Source organism: Leopardus geoffroyi, chromosome D1 (genome assembly GCF_018350155.1).
Source record: "Leopardus geoffroyi isolate Oge1 chromosome D1, O.geoffroyi_Oge1_pat1.0, whole genome shotgun sequence".
Taxonomy (NCBI): domain Eukaryota; kingdom Metazoa; phylum Chordata; class Mammalia; order Carnivora; family Felidae; genus Leopardus; species Leopardus geoffroyi.
Window position 1 is genome coordinate 54,844,411 of NC_059329.1, and position 21,703 is coordinate 54,866,113.

The window sequence follows — 21,703 nt, forward strand, 5'->3', positions numbered from 1 at the left end:
TTCACAGAATAATCTGCTTTGTTTTCTCCAGGAGAATCCACAAGGGATATGAAGTTAGTGTTTCTATCCCCCAGATTCTGCTTTTCCCCAGAAAAAAGAACCCTAGACTTTTCCTGAGCTGATGGAGATACAGGTTCACTCTGTGTATATGCTGAGCCTTTGAAACCCATTGCTATGGCTCAGTGTGCTCTGTTCCTTCTTACCCCTTTTCTATACTCCTACAGTTACCTCGTGGGAGATGAGCTGTGGGTTGTCATGGAATACTTGGCTGGAGGCTCTTTGACAGATGTGGTAACAGAAACTTGCATGGATGAAGGCCAGATCGCAGCTGTCTGCCGTGAGGTAAGGCCAATGGCCAACCAGCCTCGAGCAGGAAGTGGTCTTCATATCAGTGTCTATCAGAGTTTTGCACTTGATGGGATTTCTGGCTGGGCACTGAAGGTGGAAGAAATTTGCTGGATTCTCCCATTATTCTTTTGTTTAGCTGTTTTGAATTTTCTATCACTATGATCTATTATTTAAAGATAACTTTATTCTGATTATAAAAGTATATACCCATTGTAGAAAAATTAGAAATTACATATATATATGTAAAGTCACTCAATTTCAACCTTAAAGGTGACTGCTATAAACACTTTGTAGTATTTTTCTCTTTTACATGGATATATATTTTAATCATATTTTTATTCTACTTTCCTGTTCTCTTCATGTGCTGCGAAGGAAATAAAACAGATTAAGAAGGTAGTGACAGAGGAGGTACTATTTTAGACAGAGTAGTCAGGGATGGTTTTGCCATAGATTTGAATAAAGATCTGAATATACGAAAAAGCAAGCCACACAAAAATCTGGGGTAAAATACTTCCAGGCAGAAGAAATGGAAAATGAAACTTAAATAGGTATTCTCTTTTCTCCTCATTGCTATTAAATGTCAAAGGTCTGTAATATGCTAGTGTAAGAGGAGAAAAAAAAAAAACTTCACAAAGTTTCTGTGAGAAGCAATATCTTCAGGGAGAGCCCCATGTTTTTAAAGCTTTTATTTAAGCTCAGTCGGTTGAGTGTCTGACTTTGGCTCAGGTCATGGTCTCGCAGTCTATGAGTTCAAGCCCCGTGTCGGGCTCTGTGCTGACAGCCCAGAGTCTGGAGTCTGCTTCAGATTCTGTGTCCCTCTCTCGCTCTGCTGCTCACCTGCTCCTGCTCTGTCTGTCTGTCTCTCTGTCTCTCTCTCTCTCTCTCTCTGTCTCTCTTAAGAATAAATAAGACATTAAAAAAAATTAAGTTTAAATTCCAGTCAGTTAACATACAGTGTAATATTAGCTTCAGGTGTACAATATAGTGATTAAGCACTTCCATATATTACCCATTGCTCATCACGAGTGCAGTCCTTAATCCCCATCTCCCCTCTTTAACCCACCCCTCCTCCCCACCTCCCCTGTGGTAACCATCAGTTTGTTCTCTATAGTGAAGGGTCTTTTTCTCGGTTTACCTCTCTCTCTCTCTTTTTTTCCCTTTCCTGGTTTGTTTTGTTTCTTAAATTCCACATATGAGTGAAATCACATGGTATTTGTCTTTCTCTGACTTATTTCACTTAGCATAATACTGTCTAGCTCAATCCATATCATTGCACATGGCAAGATTTCATTCTTTTTTATGTCTAAGTAATATTCCATTGTGTGTGTGTATATATATATATATGTATATATATATATATGTACATATATATGTGTACATATATATATATATGTACATATATATATATATATATATGTACCACAGCTTCTCTTTACATTCATCAGTTGATGAATACTTGGACTGTTTCCATAATTTGGCTATTGTAGATACTGCTGCTATAAACATCAGGGTGTGTGTATCCTTCTCAATTAGTATTTTTATATTTTTGGGTGGTAAATACCTAGTAGTACAATTGCCAGATCGTAGGGTAGTTCTATTTTTAACTTTTTGAGGAACCTCCATACTGTTTTCCAGAGTTGCTGCACCAGTTTACATTCCCTCCAACTGTGCAAGAGGGTTCCCCTTTCTCCACATCCTCACCAACACCTGTTGTTTCTTGTGTTGCTGATTTTAGCCATTCTGCAGATAGGTGTGAAATGATATCTCATTGTTTTGACTTGTATTGCCCTGATGATAAGTGATATTGAACATCTTTTCATGTGTCTATTGGCCGTCTGTATGTCTTCTTTGGAAAAATTCTATTCATGTCTTTTGCCTTTGTTTTAATTGGATTATTTGTTTTTTGGATGTTGAGTTTTACTAGTCTTTTATATATTTTGGATATTACCCCTTTATCAGATATGTCATTTGCAAATATCTTCTCCAATTCCATAGGTTGCCTTTTAGTTTTGTTGATTGTTTCCTTTGCTGTGCAGAAGTTTTTATCTTGATGAAGTCCCAATAGTTTATTTTTGCTTTTGTTTCCCTTGCCTCAGGAGACATATCTAAAAAGAAGTTGCAATGGCCAGATGTCAAAGAGGTTACTACCTGTGTTCTCCTCTAGGATTTTTATGGTTTCATGTCTCACATTTAGGTCTTTAATCAATTTTGATTTTATTTTTATCTGTAGTATAAGAAAGTGGTCCAGTTTAATTCTTTTGGATGTTTCTGTCCAGTTTTCTCAACACCATTTTTTTTTTTAATTTTTTTTTTTCAACGTTTATTTATTTTTGGGACAGAGAGAGACAGAGCATGAACGGGGGAGGGGCAGAGAGAGAGGGAGACACAGAATCGGAAACAGGCTCCAGGCTCTGAGCCATCAGCCCAGAGCCTGACGCGGGGCTCGAACTCACGGACCGCGAGATCGTGACCTGGCTGAAGTTGGACGCTTAACCGACTGCGCCACCCAGGCGCCCCAGTCTCAACACCATTTTTTGAAGAGACTATCTTTTTCCTGTTGGATATACTTTCAGTTTTGTTGAACATTAATTGACTATATAGTTTTGGGTTCATTTCTAGATTTTCTATTCTGTTCCATGACCTATGTGTCTGTTTTTGTGCCAGTCCCATCCTGTTTTGATTACTACAGGTTTGTAATATAACTTGAAGTCTGGAATTGTGATGCCTCCAGCTTTGTTTTTTTCTTTTTCAAGATTGCTTTGGTTATTTGGGGTCTTTTGTGGTTCCATGCAAATTTTCAGATTTTTTGTTAGAGCTCTGCGAAAAATGTTTTTGGTATTTTGATACAGATTGCATTAAATGTGTAGATTGCTTTGGGTAGTATAGACATTTTAACAATATTTGTAATTCCAGTTCATGAGCATGGAATGTCTTTCCATTTCTTTGCTTCATCTTGAATTTCTTTCATCAGTGTTTTAGAGTTTTCAGAGTACAGGTCTTTCACTTCTTTGGTTAGGTTTATTCCTTGGTATCTTATTGGTTTTGGTACAGTTGTAAATGGGATTGATTCCTTGATTTCTCTTTTTGTTTCTTCATTATTTGTATATAGAAATGCAACAGATTTCTGGATGTTTATTTTGTATCCTGTGACTCTTGAATTTGTATATCAGTTCTAGCAATTTTGGTGGGGTGGGGGTCTTTAGTGTTTTCTATATAGAATAGCATGTCATCTGCAAAGAGTAAACATTTGACTTCTTCCTTGCCAATTTGGATGCCCTTAATTTCTTTTTATCATCTGACTCTTGTGGATAGCCATATTTTTATTAGAAGAAGAAGATGAAGGAAATATTCAGAGAAGTTGAGGATATTGGATGTTTTGCTGATAAGAGACTGGAACTTTACAGTAGCCTAATGATAGAAAAGTTTCAGAATTAGGGAAAAGTAGATTAGGTGATTAGAAGATGAGATTCAGAGTATTATGGGATTAAGTCTAATATTATGATTGGGGTTTGATGATGTAAGATCTGGAGGCATTCAGATGGAAAAATGTAGTTGTATATTTAATCAATATTAGGAAAAGTGAAGTCACATGAAATCAGTTTCATCCTAGAAAATATGATCACCCTGCATCCTGGGATCTGGAACACACACATGTAGGTTAATGGAATTAACATAGACCTGGGATTCTTAGGAGCTATGGCTTCTTTTCTTTGCTGCACTGCTAATACAGTGTTTCTCAACTTTTTAAAATTATTATTATCTCTCCCTGAGGGAGCCTTTTAAGACATGTTTTCCTAATCCCATTCCCCCCATGAAATATTAATACCATAGATATACTGCATATCTGTTTATGTATTGTGGCCCTTTGGGAAGCCACAAACCACTGTAATATCTAAAATATTTTTCACTCACCCCAGGAGCTAACTTGCACTGATTGAGGATACATGCATATGTATGCTTAGGGAAATCAATTTACTTCAATTTATATATCTTTAAAATGGGAATTCACCCTGTATATACGTTAGGGGTGCCATATGGATCAAAAAGCACTTAAAAATTTTTTTAATGTTGCATAAATAGGTGACATTACTATTATCTTTAAGTTCTAAGAGATCATCCCTCTTTTAAAAAATAGTTTCATTGAGATATAATTCACATACCATATAATTCATCCATTAAAAAGTACATAATTTAATGGTATTTAGCATATTGAGTTACACAACCATCACCATAATCAATTTTAAAATATTTTCATCACACCTCCCCCCCAAAAAAACTCCTTACCCATTCATTAGTAGGCACTGCCCCACCCACCCCATTTCTTGACCCCTTCCCCCCAACGCTATGCAACCACTAATCTATTTTCTGTCTCTATAGATTTACTTGTTCTGGACATTTAATATAAATGGAAATGGCTTCTTTTCCCTAGTATAATATTTTGAAAGTTCATCCATGTTATAATGTACATTAGTACTTCATTCTTTTTATTAACAAATAAGATACCATTTATTTATCATTCATCAATCAATGGCCATTTGGGTCATTTCCACTTTTTGGCTATTATGAATAATAACATATGTACTTGTACAAATTTTTGGTTGGATATCTGTTTTCATTTCTCTTGGGTATAAGCCTAGGAGTGGAACTTCTGGTCATATAGCAACTCGGTGTACTTAAGAAATGGCACTTAAGAAACTGTTTTCCAAAGTGGCTGTATTTTTTGATATTCCTACAAACAATGTATGAGGGTTCTAATTTCTCAAAGTTATTTTTTTATCGTAATTTTTGACATCCAGAAATCAGGATCTCCAGCCTCCTAAGGAAAGCAACTCTTACTTTTTTAGGCAAAAGCTGCTTCTGAATATTGGTTTGTTCTTAATTTAGCCATTGGTATGTTCTTAGAAAGTGAAATATTAATTTGAAAACATTGAAGTAGTATTTTCCAATTGGTTTGCATCTTTAGTATTTTTCAGTTGGTAGAAGCTTCTAAAATGTTAGCTTTTCGTTATGGACTTAAACTAGTAGATTTAGTAGCAAACCTGAGGTTGTTTTTTTCTTATCCCCACATTTTACAGATGGGAAAACAGTAGCCTGGAGAGAGTAAGTGATTTGTTTAGAATGTTAGTATCGTTAGTCAGGAAGTGGCAGCACCAGGCATTTTCATTGTTCCATTAGCCTCTGTGTTATTCACTCTGCCTGCTAATTATAGATGTTTTCCAAGATTCTTTTCTTGCTTTTGTCTTCTATAACATTTGCCAGTTGCAGCCATAACTATAACTTAAAAAAAATCACCTGGTCACAAATGACTCAAATATTTATCTCAAGTCCATATCTCCGTATAGAACTTAAGACTCATATGTTCAGTTGTCTACTGAATATTTGTCTGTAAATGCTTATACGTATATAAAATTTAACATACCCAAAACAGTACAAATTATCTCCTCGCCAATAAGAGTTTTCTAACTTAACTGTTGCTTGTTCTTTAAAATAAGTTTTTTTTTTTTTTAATGTTTATTTATTTATTTTGAGAAAGAGAGAGAATGTGAACGAGGGAGGGGAAGGGGTGGGGGGGGGGAGAGACTATCCCAAGCAGGCTCCATGCTGTTAGCACAGAGCCGGCACGGGGCTGGATCCCATGAAACATAAGATCGTGACCTGAGCTGAAATTAAGAGTTGGACATTTAACCAACTGAGCCACTCAGGTGCCCCCTAACTTCACTGTTTCTAATATCACTTTCATATGTCTCAGATATGACTCTCTTTGTCACTTTCCTCCGGTTTTATCGTTATAAAATCATTTCCATTCTTCCTCAGTAGTTTTTCTTGGGCCTCAGCTTCTTTGTTAAGGATCTAATGTTTGATAAAAAAACAAAAAACAAAAAAACTCCAAAATGAATTGGAGGAACTTTTGTACCTAAAAACTATTGGGGCGCCTGGGTGGCTCTGTCAGTTGAGTGTCTGACTTCAGCTCAGGTCATAATCTCATGGTTCATGGGTTTGAGCCCTGGGTCAGGCTCTCTGCTGAGCCCACTTCGGATCCCATGTCTCTCCCTCTCTCTCTGCCCCTCCCCCACTCACACGTATGTGCTCTCTCTCTCTCTCTCAAAATAAATAAACATTAAAAAATGGAAACTATTGTAAGGTATACTATAATTACAATAAGATATGGTAAGGCATATTATAAGAAAGGCATAAAGCAGGACCAAATTAGAAGAGTGCTTAGCCAGGAGACAGGAGATTAGGCTGTAGACCTGCCTCCACCACAGATTGGGAGCAAGTTCTGTTTACTCACTGGGCCCCCACTTTCTTGGTCATAAAATGAGGAGGTTGGATTAGTTGATTTTCTATAAGTTTTCATATTATAAGTCCTTTTTTTCTCCCTCTGCTCATCGACTTCAATAGTGCCTGCAGGCTTTGGAGTTTCTGCATTCGAACCAGGTCATTCACAGAGACATCAAGAGTGACAATATCCTGTTGGGAATGGATGGTTCTGTCAAGCTAAGTGAGTAGGAATTAAGATACTTCTCTTCCTGATGGGACCCTGTCTCCTGGGGGAGGGTAATCATATAATAGTAGCTACAAGACTGAGCAAGGGGTCTTCGCTTACAGGCACATGTTGGAGATATTGAGGGTCAGTTCCAGACCATTGCAGTAAAACGAATATTGCAGTAAAGCAAGTCAAATGAATTTTTTGGTTTCCCAGTGCATATAAAAGTTATGTTTGGGGCGCCTGGGTGGCGCAGTCGGTTAAGCGTCCGACTTCAGCCAGGTCACGATCTCGCGGTCTGTGAGTTTGAGCCCCGCGTCGGGCTCTGGGCTGATGGCTCAGAGCCTGGAGTCTGTTTCCGATTCTGTGTCTCCCTCTCTCTCTGCCCCTCACCCGTTCATGCTCTGTCTCTCTCTGTCCCAAAAATAAATAAATGTTAAAAAAAAAAAAAAAAAAAAAGTTATGTTTATACTACACTGAAGTCGATTAAGTGAGTAATAGCATTATGTCCAAAAAAACGATGTACATATCTTAATTAAAAAATACTTTCTTGCTAAAAATTGCTAACCATTATCTGAACTTTCAGTGAGTTGTAATCTTTGTTTTTGTGAAGAGTCTTGCTTCGATGTTGATGGCTGTGCACTGATCAGGGTGGTGGTTGATGAAGGCTGGGGTGGCTGTGGCAGTTTCTTAAAATAAGACAATAATGAAGTTTGCTGCGTTGACTGATTCTCTTCCACTTCATGAACAACTTCTCTGTAGCATGCAATGCTGTTTGATAGCATTTTACCCACAGTAGATCAGCTTTCATAATGGGGGTCAGTCCTCTCAAACCCTGCTACTGCCTTATCAACTAAATTTATGTAATATTTTAAATCCTTTGTGTCATTTCAACGATCTTCATGGAATCTTCACCAAGAGTAGATTCCATCTCAAGAAATACTTTCTTTGCCCATCAGTGAGAAGCCACTCCTCACTTGTTCAAGTTTTATCGTGAGATTGCACTAATTCAGTCACATCTTCAGGCTGTACTTGTAATTCTAGTTCTCTTGCTATTTCTACCACATCTGCAGTCAGAACATAGACATTTATTGATTTAAATAAGTTCACCATCTTATATGGGTGCAGTTCGTGATGCCCCAACACAATTACAGTGGTAACATCAAAGATCACTGGTCATAGACCACCATAACAGATGTAATTATAATGAAAAAGTTAGAAATATTATGAGAATTACCAAAATATAACACAGAGACATGAAGTGAGTAAATGCTGTTGGAAAAATGGCACCGATAGACTTGCTCATCACAGAATTGCTACAAACCTTCAATTTGTAAAAATCTGTGATGTGCAATAAAGTGAAGTGCAACAAAATGAGGTATGTCTGTGTTTCCTGGGATATGCAAGCTCTTTATAGTACTCAGCACTATGCAGGATGTCATTTCTTTTTTTCCCCGTCCATTTATATGTTTAGCCAAAAGAAATTTACTGAATGCCAACGGTGTGCTATGTCCAGTGATGGGCACCAAGGATACTTTTGCTTGTCTTCAAGTAGCTCTCAGTCTAGTAGTGGAGAAATTAGTGTAGTTTCTTTGATTCATTCATTCAGCACACTTTTATCAAATATCTATTATACCTAGGCCCTCTGGGAATAAAAAAATGAGTGGGAAGACATAGCCTTTTCTATCAAAGGCCTCAATTTAAATAAACATATAATTGCAATACAATAAGAATGAACTATAAGCAGAACATTTTGTTCGAAAGTGTGAGGATCAGTAGCCCAGACAGACAGCTGTGTTACAGATGGGCAACTTATGGGAAGATTGTTAGCAGTCTTTGTCCAGGGGCACAGGGTGAGAAATTAATAAAAGCAGGGCCATTCCTACTTGTAGGTGATTAGGGCTTAAGTCTGGGACTCATTCCCAGAAAATAAAACAAGGACCTAGACTGCCAGATTCTGGGACATGGGTGTGGATTTCAAGAAGAAAGCAGAATTGGGGCAAGTAATCAAGGCCAAAACGGGCACCTTTGGCTCTAATGCCTAGTTCTTCTAGTTTGAGGAGGGGTAGGAGGCCAGAGATGATGTTTCTTTTGTTCATCTTGTTTCTTTTCAATGTCGGACAGAGGACAGGCTAAGAGCTGGATGTGAAGGTGGCAGTCATGTGATTCCAGGTCTGGAGAGAGAAGGGATTGCCATGGCTGGGAGCTAGGCAGAGCTTGACAGCTAGGGATAGGCACATAGTCAATACTTATGGAAGGTGTACCCTAAATATATGTCCATTCTTTCTTTTCTTTTTCTAGCTGACTTTGGATTCTGTGCCCAGATCACCCCAGAGCAGAGCAAACGGAGCACCATGGTGGGAACCCCATACTGGATGGCACCAGAGGTTGTGACACGGAAAGCCTATGGGCCCAAGGTTGACATCTGGTCCCTGGGCATCATGGCCATTGAAATGATTGAAGGGGAGCCCCCATACCTCAATGAAAATCCTCTCAGAGTGAGTGTTACTAGTCCCATTTCAAGATGTTTGGGCTATTGTCTTTAGTCCCAGGAAATGAGACTCAGGCTATTCCCTACAGTTTTCAACCTGGATCTGTCTTTTCTAGATAAAACTAGGCACTATTGGATTTAAAGAAAAGAGATATTCACAGTCACTCATTTATTCAACAATTATTTGAGTTCCTGCCATGTAAAAGAAACTGTTCTAATGGCAATGAAGAAATTAATAAATAGTAACAGAGGGTAAGTGCTGTGAAATAAAGCTAAGTAAAGGGCTTATGAGAGTGATGGGGAAAGAGGGAGAAATGTACTATTTTATTTAGAGTAGAGAAGGAAGTCCTCCCTTATAAGTTATTTGAGCAGAAACCTGAAGAAAGGAGCAAGCCATGCAATTAATCTGATGCACGAGTTTCCCAGGTATCAAGTATATAAACGACTTGATTTGAGAACACACTTGTATCCAGGAAAAAACCAAAGAGGGCAGTGTTCCTAAGTGAGTGAGTGGGGAGGAGAATAGTAGACAAGGTCAGAGAACTAGGAGGGGACCAAATCAGATCTTGTGACCATCTTGAGAACTTGGCTTTTATTCTGTAAGAGATTGGAAGCCATTGAAGGATTTTGAGGTGAGGAGTAGTATGATGTAATTTATGTTATGAATTAACCATTTTGGCTGCTTTCATGGAAAGCAGACTCTGAAATACTGTTATAATCATTCAGGTAAGAGTGGTAGCTTGGACTATGTTGGTGGCATGAAGAGTGGTTAGACTCAGGAAATATCTTGAACATACAGCTGACAAGGTGAATTAGATATCAGAGAAAGAGGAATCAATAATGCCTATGAGATTTTGGGCCTTAGTTGCTGAAAAAGTTCAGTTGCCATTTACTGGGAAGGTCGAAGAGCAGGTAAAATTGGATAATAGAGTTTGTTTTTAATGTGTTAATTTGAAATGTTTATTAGACATCCAAGTAGAGATGTCGCACAGAGTTGGACATAGGAGTCTGGAGTTTAATGGTGAGAGGTCAGAGCTATAAATACAAATTTATCAGGAAGTAGTATATAGTTGGTTTATTTAAAGCATTGGAACGAGATGATTGATGCGATCACTCACCTAGGGAGTAAGGTTTGAGTACTGAGCCCTGGGGTACTCTCATGTTTACAGTTTGGAGGAACTAGCAAAGTAGACCAAGGAATGGCCTTTCTAGAACTGAGAGAAGTGTGTTCTGGAGGCCAAGAGAACAAAGTGTTTGGAGAAGAACTGTGTTCTTTGGAGAAGGACATTGGCTGTGTCAAATGTCACTGATTGTATGAGATAAAGTTGAGAAATACACATTATATTTGCCAATGTGGAGGTTAGTGATGAGCTTGACAGTCAGTGGAGTGATGGTAATGAAATGATAGCCTAATTAGAGTAAATCCACCAGAATGGGAGAAGTTGAGATGGCATGTGAAAGCAATTGTTGTTGTTGTTTAAGGAGTTTTACTCTTAAGAGAAAAGAGAAATGGAGCAAGAACTAGAAGTAGAGTTGAGGGAGGGTTTAGTTTAGTTTTTTTTTTTTTTTTTTTAAGATATTATTACATCATGTTTGTGTGGGGATAGCAATAATCTAGTGCAAAGGAGGAAAGTGGTCATGTCCAAGAGAGAAGTGACATCTGTAGGAGTGATGTCCTTAAGTTGATGAGAGGGGTTGGATCAAGTATTGAAGTAAAGAGTATTAGATTAGAGTATGGACAATTTATCCATTGCAATAAGAGAGGGAAGGCAGAGTATATGAATACAGATGTATGTTGGTAATTTTGGTCATGGGCAAATAGGAGAATTATTCTGATTGCTTCTATTTTCTTATTTTTCCCAACCTCCCCTCCAGTGCAGGAATTCTCTGTGCGTTTTTGGTAGGTGGTCATCCAATCTTAACTGGATACCTCTTGGGTAGCTCTGATTATTGGAAAGTGCTTCAGTGTACCAAACTGAAACTGCCTGAAGGTCCCAGCTTTGGTCTCTGAATCCACATTCTACTCATCTTCCCCCATCTTCCAGTAGCCTTGAAAATGATGACTGGTAGGGTGTGATGGAAATAAGACTGGGATTAGAATCAGAGAACAGAAGCTCATATGATTAAGTTGATACTTGGCATATCCCTTTATGTTTCTGGACCTTATTTGTGAAATGGAGATGATTCTTGCCTAGCCCATTATCCAGATTTATTATTGTGGTCATTAAATGAGGTAGTGTTTGTGTAAATACTTTGTGAATTAAAGTGCTCAGTGCTTGAAAAGGACTGTTTGGTTTTGTTTTGTTTTGTCTTGTTTTTTTTAACTTATCCCATAAGATGCTCCATGTTAGGGGAACTGGGAGGCAACAGGGAAACAGATTTTTGCTTTACAGACATTTCCCTTTTATATTCCTCTCTGTTAGAAGAAATCAGTTCTTAGATGACTCAGGTGCCAAGGCATCAGGAATAATTTCCTCCAGCAAATGGGCAGGTGTTTAATTCTTCAGGCTAAATGAATAATAAGCCCCTTAGTTCTATAATCAAGAATAATAATAAAGCCATGGGTCTGGAACACACTTCATAAGTTTATAAAGTGCTTTCCAGTATACTATCTTGTTTTATATTTACAGACATGTGATATAGATATAGATAGGCACTATTATCATCCCTGTTTTTACAGATGAGGAATTTGGAAACTCACTGACTTGCACATGATCACATGGCCTTTAAATGTTAAATAAGATCCTTAGGTCATATTCTTTCCAGTCTCTTTGTGTCCTAGAGGCATAAAACAGCCAACCATATTTCTAGAGGGCAAGTGTGGGGACTAGGAGAGAACCCCAGCTGGAGCCTACGGTGATTCTTCATTTGTATTGCCAGGCCTTGTACCTCATTGCCACCAATGGGACCCCGGAGCTTCAGAACCCAGAGAAGCTATCAGCTTTTTTCCGGGACTTTCTGAACCGCTGTCTTGAGATGGATGTGGAGAAGAGAGGTTCAGCTAAAGAGCTGCTGCAGGTAACTGTCCCTAAGCAGAGAAGCTCCAAATTCAAGGGATCACTAAACCAAGTCTTTTTTGCTTCATTTTTGCACGTGAGGCACTACTAGGCCTCTCTCCTACAACTTACCTACACTCAACTTCTATTCCTACTTCCCTAACCTCTTTCATCGCTGGGCCTTTGCTCAAGCTATTCCCTGAGGCTGTTCCTCAGTCTGTTAAAACTACACATAGGCTTAGCTTAAAAATCTGCTTACTGAGCTCCTGTTGAATTTTGCCTGTATTATCACCATAGTTGAGTCTTACCTAATATAAAATGGAATCATACAATATGAAAACTTGTGCCTGGCTTCTTTCACTCATCATAGTGTCTATGGGATTCATCCTGTTGTCAGCATATCAATTATTCGTTCTTTTCTTTATTTTATTATATTTTTAATGTTTATTTCTGAGACAGAGAGAGACATAGCATGAGTGGGGGAGGGGCAGAGAGAGAGGGAGATGCAGAATCTAAAGCAGGCTCCAGGCTCTGAGCTGTCAGCACAGAGCTCGACACGGGGCTTAAACTCACAAACCGTGAGATCATGACCTGAGCTGAAGTCAGTCGCTCAACGGACAGAGCCACCCAGGTGCCCCAATTATTCATTCTTTTGAATTGCTGTGTAATTTTCTGTATAGTATTATTTAATATCACATTCATTCTTTCATTCTCTTGGACATTTGGGTTCTTTTTAGTTATGACTATTTTTTAAATATTTATTTAAAATATTCTTTTTAAAAAATATATATTATATATGTGTATATATTTTATTTAAATTCAAATTAGTTAACATGTAGTGTAATAATGAGTTCAGGAATAGAATTTAGTGATTCATCACTTATATATAATACCCACTGCTCCTCCCAACAAGTACCCTTCTTAATGTCCATCACCCATTTAGCCCATCCCCACACCCAACACTCCGCCAGCCACCCTCAGTTTGTTCTCTGTATTTAAGAGTCTCTTATGGTTGTACCCTTTCTGTTTTTATCTTATTTTTGCTTCTCTTCCTCTCTGTTCATCTGTTTTGTTTACTAAATTCCACATATGAGTGAAATCATATGATATTTGTCTTTGTCTGACTTATTTTGCTATAATATACTCTAGTTCCATCCACATTGTTGCAAATGGCCAGTTATGACTATTGTAAGTAAAATGACTATGAACATTCTTGTGTGTGTCTTTTGGTGGATATACAAACTCTTTTCTGTTGGAAATATACCTGTGAGTGGAAATGCTGGGATATAGCAGAGATGTGTGTTTGAGTGGTAGGTAGATACTGTCAGTTTTCCAAAATGGTTTGTTACCTTTTAAAGATGTTCTTCAACTTGGGGGTGATCTGAAGCTGCCCAGACAGAGCCTTGTGCAAACATGGATAGCCTTATTAACATCTTATAATGGTTACTGAGGAAGAATGGTAAATAGTCATGTGTCTTTTGCTCTTTTTTTCCTTTCTAGCATCAGTTCCTGAAGATTGCCAAGCCCCTTTCCAGCCTCACTCCACTGATTGCTGCAGCAAAGGAGGCAACCAAGAACAATCACTAAAACCACGCTTGCCCCAGCCTCATTGTGCCAAGACTTCTGTGAAATAAATGCTCATTTTAGAAATTCAAGCCCCTGATGCCCTCTCTTCCTTGCCTTGCTCCTCCCATTTCCTGGTCTAGCGCTCTCATGTCTTTGATCCTTGAGAACTATGTGTCCAGCATTGAAGAGAACCGCAACTGACTAATGAGATGATGTCCATTTCTAAATAAGGAATTTCCTCCCAATTCATGGATGTGAGGGTGGTTTACCATCAAGGGCTTCTTTGAATAAACCCGTGGACTCCTTTTCCCATCCCCTCCATCTCTCACCTGCCAGTCAGTTCTTGACTCTATAATTTTTGGCTTTGTAACATTATCAATTCGTAATCAGTTGAGACTTCTTTAGTGCTTGCTTTTCTTTGACTGAACTGCCCAAACACCTATTGTACTTGAAAATTGGAACTGCTGGAGGAATGCCATGAGGGTTGATAATCTGCCAGGGATGTGAAATGGCTCATCTTCCTGGACCATGGCTTTGGCGCAGCTGATCCTGATATGGGAGAGAGAGCTACCATGTTTTCTCTTTGTGTATGCTTCTAGCAGCTATTTGGGAGGATCTTCACCCAGTAGTGTTCCCCGTGCTATTTCTTGTGAAATGGTCTTGGCTATGTAGCAGCTTTTGATTCCCTACATCCCCTAGGCTGCTGCCCCAATTCTGTCCTTGTTTAGAACATTGAGAGGTTTCCCAAGGCACATGCTGGGTGAGAACAGTGTGAGAAGTCAGGGGAAAAAATGTAGCTGCTTTTAGAACAAAGTCAGGTATTAGCACCTGTCCCGCTGTACCTATGTGTTGTTTTGAGAACTCAGCTTCTTTTTCCATCTGGAATAAGGAGCTGAAAGATTAACTTCGATCTTCTGATGGCCTGAATCTTTGGGTCAGAGGGAAGGACCTCGAAATGTGAAAGTACATGTTAGTTTTGGATGGATTTGGCAACCTGATAAGATACTCTGCCGGCTGTGAAGGGACCCTGTTTTTACAATGCATGGCCAAGCTCTCTGCAAATGGAAATGCTTGCACTGGGTGTTGGGGATGTTTGCTACCTCCTGCTATCTTTGTGGTTTTGGTCCTCCCACTATGATAGGACCCCTGGCCAGCATTGTGGCTTGTCATGTCAGTCCCATTGGCTACCTTGTCATGCTCTGAGGTACCACTGCCTCTGTAGCACAAGTTTTATTTCCTTCAATAAAAGGAGATGAAAATATTCTACTTGGAGTATGCCTTTCTTCTTTGCCCTTTTCCTTTCTTTTCTAATTTTTTATTTATTTTTATTTTTATTATTTTATTCTATTTTTTTTAATATGAAATTTATTGTCAAATTGGTTTCCATTCGACACCCAGTGCTCATCTAATTTTTTATTTTAAAATAATTTCAAACTTGTAAGAAAACTTAAAATATATATTATAAAATATATATATATTTTTCTCTTTGAACCATCTGAGATTAAGTTACCTTTACCACCATGTACTTCAATGTGTATTCATTCCTCTTAACACTTTTATTTTAAATATAAATTAAGAGGACTGTTTATATATTACAAGGTATTCACTCAGACAGTTGTGGAAACTGAGAAGTCCCATGATCCACATCTGCAAGTTGGAGGCCCATGAAGGCTGGGGTGTAGTTCACAGGCCTGAGAGCCAGAGAGCCAGTGGTATAGATTCCAAAGTCTGACACGCAAGAACCAGGAGCACCCAGGGCAGGAGAAGATTGATGTCCCAGCTCAACAGTCAGGCAGAGAGCAACCCACTCCACCTTTTTGTTCTATTCAGACCTTCAGCTAATTTGACGATGCCCACCCAAGCAGGGTCATCAGCTTTACCCTGTCCACCAAGTCATATGCTAATCCCTTCTGGAAATACCCTTACAGACACACCCAGAAGTAATGTTTAACCAGACACTGGGCATCCCATGGCCCAGTGAAATTGACACAGAAAGTTTATCATCACACACTCATCCCCACCTCCAGGTGGAGGAACTCCCGTGGGGACTAAGTGAGCTGACAGCTTTTATAGTGCTATGTGTTATGACTTTTAGACCAAGGGGTCAAAAGTGAAGAGTGGAATAAGTCAGAGAAAGACAGATAGCATATGTTTTCATCGTATGTGGAATTTGAGAAACTTAACAGAAGACCATGGGGGAAGGGAAGGGGAAAAAAACAGTTTCAAACAGAGAGAAGCAAACCATAAGAGACTCTTAAATACAGAGAACAAACTGAGGGTTGAAGGGAGGGGAGGGGAAAATGGGTGATGGGCATTGAAGAGGGCACTTGTTGGGATGAGCACTGGGTGTTGCTTGTAAGTGATGAATCATGGGAATGTACTCCTGAAACAAAGAGCGCACTACACACTGTATGCTAGCTAACTTGACAATAAATTATATTTAGAATTAAAAAAAGAAAAAATGTAAAAAAAAAAAATGAAAAAGTTGGTGATCCCCAATGTTGTCTTATGGAAAAAAAAAGTACAAAGGTACTGGAGGTCCTACATGCAGTTACTGAGAGTACAAGTACAGTGGCATTGCTTATGTGTGGCATAGAATGTTAGGTGATGGTACAGCCCATCAGAAGACAGGAGTGTTATTTATACCTTCCACTTTGAGCTTGCAGTGGTAAACTGGTTAGTCTGATGAAGCCTGAGGAGTTGTTAGCTGATTGCCCCTCTGGAATCTTAGAATCTTGGGATTGTCTGATAGTTGGATGTTAAAACAGAAGTATTGCCTGTCCTGCAAACTTTCCAACACTCTAAGCAGTATAGGCATGACTGTTTACTACTGGGATATCTAGACATCCACTCAGATAATAGAACATTCTTCATACCCAGACAGCTTAACAGCATATTTCCATGCCTTTTATTGCCTGCAGAATGTGGAGGCAAGAGAACTCTGAAACTTTCTACTCATAGACAATTGCTGCTTATTTAATTCTCCATGGGTACCATAAGCATCTATCTTGTGTGTTAGTTTTCAATTGCTACATAGCAAATTACCACAAATGTGGCTCAGTACAACACAAATTATCTCAGTTTCTATAGGTCAAATGTTTGAGCACAGCATGGCTTGATATTTTGCTCAGAGTCTCATTAGGCTGGAATCAAGGTATTGGCCAGGGCTGTAGTTCACCCGGACCTTGAAGTCCTCTTCTAGGCTCACTGGTTGTTGGCAGAATTCATTTCCTTGTAGTTGTAGGACTGAAGTCCTCATTTTCTTTCTAGCTGTCAGCCAAGGACAACTCTCAGCTCCTAGAGGCTGCCTACCGTTTTTCGCCCCACGGCCCCCATAGACAATTCACAAAACAAATGTTTGCTTTATTCCAGATTAGCCAGAGCACATTTCTCTGACTTTCACTTTGGCAACCAGCCAGAGAAAACTCTGCTTTTAAAGGGCTCATGTGATTAGGTCAGGCTTATTTAGATAATCACCCTGTCTTAAGGTCAGCTAATTTCAGAAATTAATTACATCTGCAAAACCCTTCACGACAGTACCTAGATTCCTGTTTGATTGGAGAAACTAGAAGAAGTTATGTACACCGAAGGCTGGGAATCTTGGGGGGCTTAGTCCATTCAGGCTGCTATAACAAAATGCCATACACCGGGTAGCTTATAAACAACAAATTTATTTCTCATAGTTCTCGAGGCTGAGATGTCCAATATCATGGTGTCGGCATGTTTGGATCCTTGTGAAGGCCCACTTCCAGGTTGCAGACTGCTAACTTCTTGCTGTGTCCCCATATGGCAGGAGAGACTAGGGAACTCTATGGGGTCTCTTTTCTAAAAGCACTAATCCCATTCATGAGGGCTTCCCACCCATGACCTAAGTACCTCCAAAGCCCCCACCTCTTCATACCATCATTTTGAGCATTAGGATTTCAACAAAAGAATTGGAAGGGATACATTCAGACCATAGCAGGGGCATCTTAGAATTTCTTTTTTAATTTTTTAAATGTTTATTTATTTGAGGCACCTGAGTGGCTCAGTCAGTTAAACGTCCGATTTTGGCTCAGGTCATGATCTCACAGTTTGTGGGTTCGGGCCCCACGTCGGGCTCTGTGCTGACAGCTCAGAGACTGGAGACTGCTTCGGATTCTGTGTCTCCCTCTCTCTGCCCCTCCCCTGCTTTCTCTCTCTCTCGCTCTCTCAAAAATAAATAAACATTAAAAAAATTTTTAAAAAGGTTTGTTTATTTATTTGAGAAAGAGCACAAGCAGGCTCTGCACTGTCAGTGCAAAGCCCAATGCTGGGCTTGAATTCACGAACTGGGAAATCATGACCCGAGCCAAAATCAAGAGTTGGATGCTTAACTGACTGAGCCATCCAGTCACCCTGGGTCATCTTAGAATTCTGCCCAGCATATCCTGGAAGGGTCTATCTGCTCTCCGCCATCTGTTAAGTACACAGGAATTAGGGGAAGGGAAAATAACTGGAGTAGTATAATTATAGTGCAGGGACCTGAGCCCAGGTATTCCTTTCCATACCTCTGTACACTATATCAAGAGTAGGCAGGGGTGCCTGGGTGGCTCAGTTGGTTAAGCATCTGACTGGCTCAGGTCATGATCTTGTGGTTCACGAGTTCAAGCCCCACATTGGGCTCTGTGCTGACAGCTCAGAGCCTGGAGCCTGCTTCAGATTCTATGTCTCCCTCTCTCTCTGCCCCTCCCCTGCTCATGCTCTGTTTGTCTTTCTCTCAAAAATAAATAAACATTAAAAAAAATTAAAAAGAGTAGGCAAACACCAACTTAAAGGCACTACTAGAGCCATGAGGCTGGCTGGGTGGTGACCAACTCAACTGAGGTCACACTAATATGTTTATCCTGCATTTGATGTCATTGTATACCTGCCATGTGGACACTGTGCAAGGTGTCCTCACCTGTAGGTATAAGTAAATGCAGTCTAACTACTGTGGAACCATTGAAGAAGGAGATTGGTGGTGATGGGACTACTCCTGGGTCCTGTTAAGGTTATTGTGCTGGGCCAGATGTTATAGATATTTTCAGAAGAAGCCTAGTGCCAGAAATAAGGGACTACCTGAAACCATGGGAGACATTTGGAGGAAGTATATCCTATCTTATACTTGGATCCCTTCAAGAGAATCATCACCCAGGCTATTGCATTCTTCTAGGCATCTCTTATTGACAATTGGCTCCTTTGTGAATGTCATAATGCTGGATCAGTCATCAGTTACTGGATGTAGCAAGGGTGACTTGGAAGCACTCCAGTGTTTTCTAACATTTACCTGCTGCGTGTTTCCTGTCCTACTCCACTGAATCATACTACCCACCATCAGCCTATGAAACTGTCAGTAATGGACTCTTGGGTTCCATGTCTGGCTCTTCCTCTACTTCCTGGGATGACATAGGATTCTTGGTCGTTGGAAAAGGCTTGGGAGCAGTTCCATAGGCTTTGGTTAGGCTTTATTAAAGCGCTGTAACTATGAATATTGGTCTTAACTGCACACAATGTGAGCTTGCATGTACACACACACACAACTCTGGACTGGATAATATGTTCCACCTAGGCTGTTTTCCTCTGTGGTTAAATGGCCTTCACCTGTTTGCCTCCAGTAATCATGACCTATAACCCTGAGGTGATAATCCAACTATTTAATGTTTTCTGGGATTCTCAGGTCCCCCATTGCCACCACCTGGCTTAAATGTAAAGGAGAAGACTTCCCAGTGGGTAGTGAGGAGAAAGGACTAGGAGACATCATAGTCTTATTCCTGAGTAGAGATATATGAAGCTGATAGGAAATCTACCAGTTATGCTAGGCTAAATAGCTAATGAGATCACTCTAGCTATCCAGCAGATTAGCCTGGACTCCTTAGCCAGAGTGGTTTTATTTTCATTTATTATTGTTGTTATTTTAACCAAAATGGATTTAGGCCACAAAACTGATCTTCATAATCTGACAGCAGCTGTCTCTGCCCTAATCAATAATTCCAATTATTTATAGATCACAATTAGTGGCAAGTAGAATAATCAATATTCTGCATATGGGAAAAGGCAGTATGGTTATTTAGTGCATCCCAAACGGGTACCTCTTTTTCTTGTCTGAGTCTGAGCTCCCTCAGCCCCTGGTTTAAGGAACAGCTATTTATGGCTTTCCATATTCCAGTGATTTTCAAAGTGTGGTTCCTACACCAGCAACATTAGCATCACTTGAGAACTCTCAGAAATGCAAGTTCTCAGGGTCCTTCATGGATATGCAATCTGCAGATAAGTCTTCCAGGTGATTCTGAAACAGCTGAAGTTTGAGAACCATTCTCCAAGGTTTCCTACAAACTGTAATGGTATGTATTACTGATGAAATGGGGTATGATGTATAGAGGCCACCTAGAGATTGGAGGTGAAGAACTACAATGGTTGAGAAATAAGGGTTAACTTGCCCAATATTCTCTTCTGGCTGGCCTCCTGGGAAAGGAGTTGGCCTTTGAGCTCCACGGAAACCATCTACAGCCAAATGCTTAGAAAAATCAGTTCTACTAGAATGCTGATCAGGTCACTTGTCTGCCATACCAAAACATGGTCTTTTGCCCCTAGTCTTGACAGCCTCTTCTGTATGTTTGATATATATATGTGTGTGAACAAAGTGGTAGGATAGGGCTAGAAGCCATTGTTCTGCCATGTCATGCCGCTATTGGATCACAACCCTCATCCAGCCAGCCATTCTGTGGCTTTTCAGACCTCTAGCTTTGTGAAGAAACAACCTTCCTCATTGGTAGTGATGAGGAAGGGAGTTGTGTAGGAGATACTACATAGTCATATTCATGCAAGGATCAGGGTCTCATTCCTATATGCTCACTCTAAATGGAATGAGCCATAAGGGACTTCCAAACCTGCTGCTGCTCCTATATTCGTTGGTTTCCTCCAATAAATACCATTCCAAAGGCCTGGTATGTGTCCTGTGTGGTCATTGGCTTTGCTCCATGTTATTCAACTGTGTGAATATGTTGACATTATTTATTCATTCTTCTGCTGATGAGTATTTGGGTTATTTGCTGTTTGGGGTGATAAGAAGCAATGCTGTTATGAACATGATCGTATATTTATCCTAGTGCTCACAAGAACAAATTTATCTACTAGGTATCCTAGGTGTGAAATTATTAGATCATGGGGCATATATATCTTCAACTTTTTAAGATAATACCTACAAGTTTTCCAAAGGGATTGTACCAACTGACATCCCCCAGTATTGTGGGAGTTCGTACACATTACTCAACCTTGCTCGCGTTGCTTGATCGATCCTTGCTAACATTTACTATTTACTATTTACTTGCTAATATGCTACTATTTACTATTACATTTACTATTGTCAGACTACTTCATTGTAACCAATCTGTGTGTGTAGTGTAGTATTTCATTGTGCTTTTGCTTTTTAAAAAATAATTTTTTAATGTTTATTTTTGAGAGACAGAGAGAGATACAAAGAGAGAGACGAAGCACGAGTTGGGAGAGAGGGCAGAGAGAAAGGAAGACATGGAATCTGAAGCAGGCTCCAGGATCCAAGCTGTCAGTACAGAGCCCAACGCGGGGCTCGAACCCATGAACCTGAGCTGAAGTCGTTCGCTTAATAGACTGAGCCACCCAGGTGCCCCCCATTGTGCTTTTACTCTTTTGTGAAGTCTTTTTTCAAATCTTTTCCTCATTATTTTCTTTTTCGTCATCTTTTAAATATTTTTTGTTGAAATTCCTTGTGTATGCTGGCTAATTATTCTTTCTCATTTTTGTGTTATAAAATCTTTTTTTTATTGCCTTTTTAAAATG

At 39.5% G+C, this 21,703-nt stretch overlaps 1 protein-coding gene across 5 annotated transcripts in view; it reads left to right on the forward strand.

Moving 5' to 3' along the window:
• Positions 1-15,154, forward strand: part of PAK1 (p21 (RAC1) activated kinase 1) — a 181,404-nt gene extending 166,250 nt beyond the window's left edge. For all 5 annotated transcript variants that reach the window (XM_045483882.1, XM_045483879.1, XM_045483881.1 and 2 more), the window contains exons 11-15: positions 225-342; positions 6,751-6,850; positions 9,137-9,333; positions 12,207-12,344; positions 13,823-15,154. In XM_045483882.1, the coding sequence (XP_045339838.1) occupies positions 225-342; positions 6,751-6,850; positions 9,137-9,333; positions 12,207-12,344; positions 13,823-13,909 (640 nt within the window). In that variant the 3' untranslated portion in view covers positions 13,910-15,154. The remainder of the gene's footprint in view (positions 1-224; positions 343-6,750; positions 6,851-9,136; positions 9,334-12,206; positions 12,345-13,822) is intronic.
• The last annotated feature ends 6,549 nt before the right edge of the window (positions 15,155-21,703 follow it).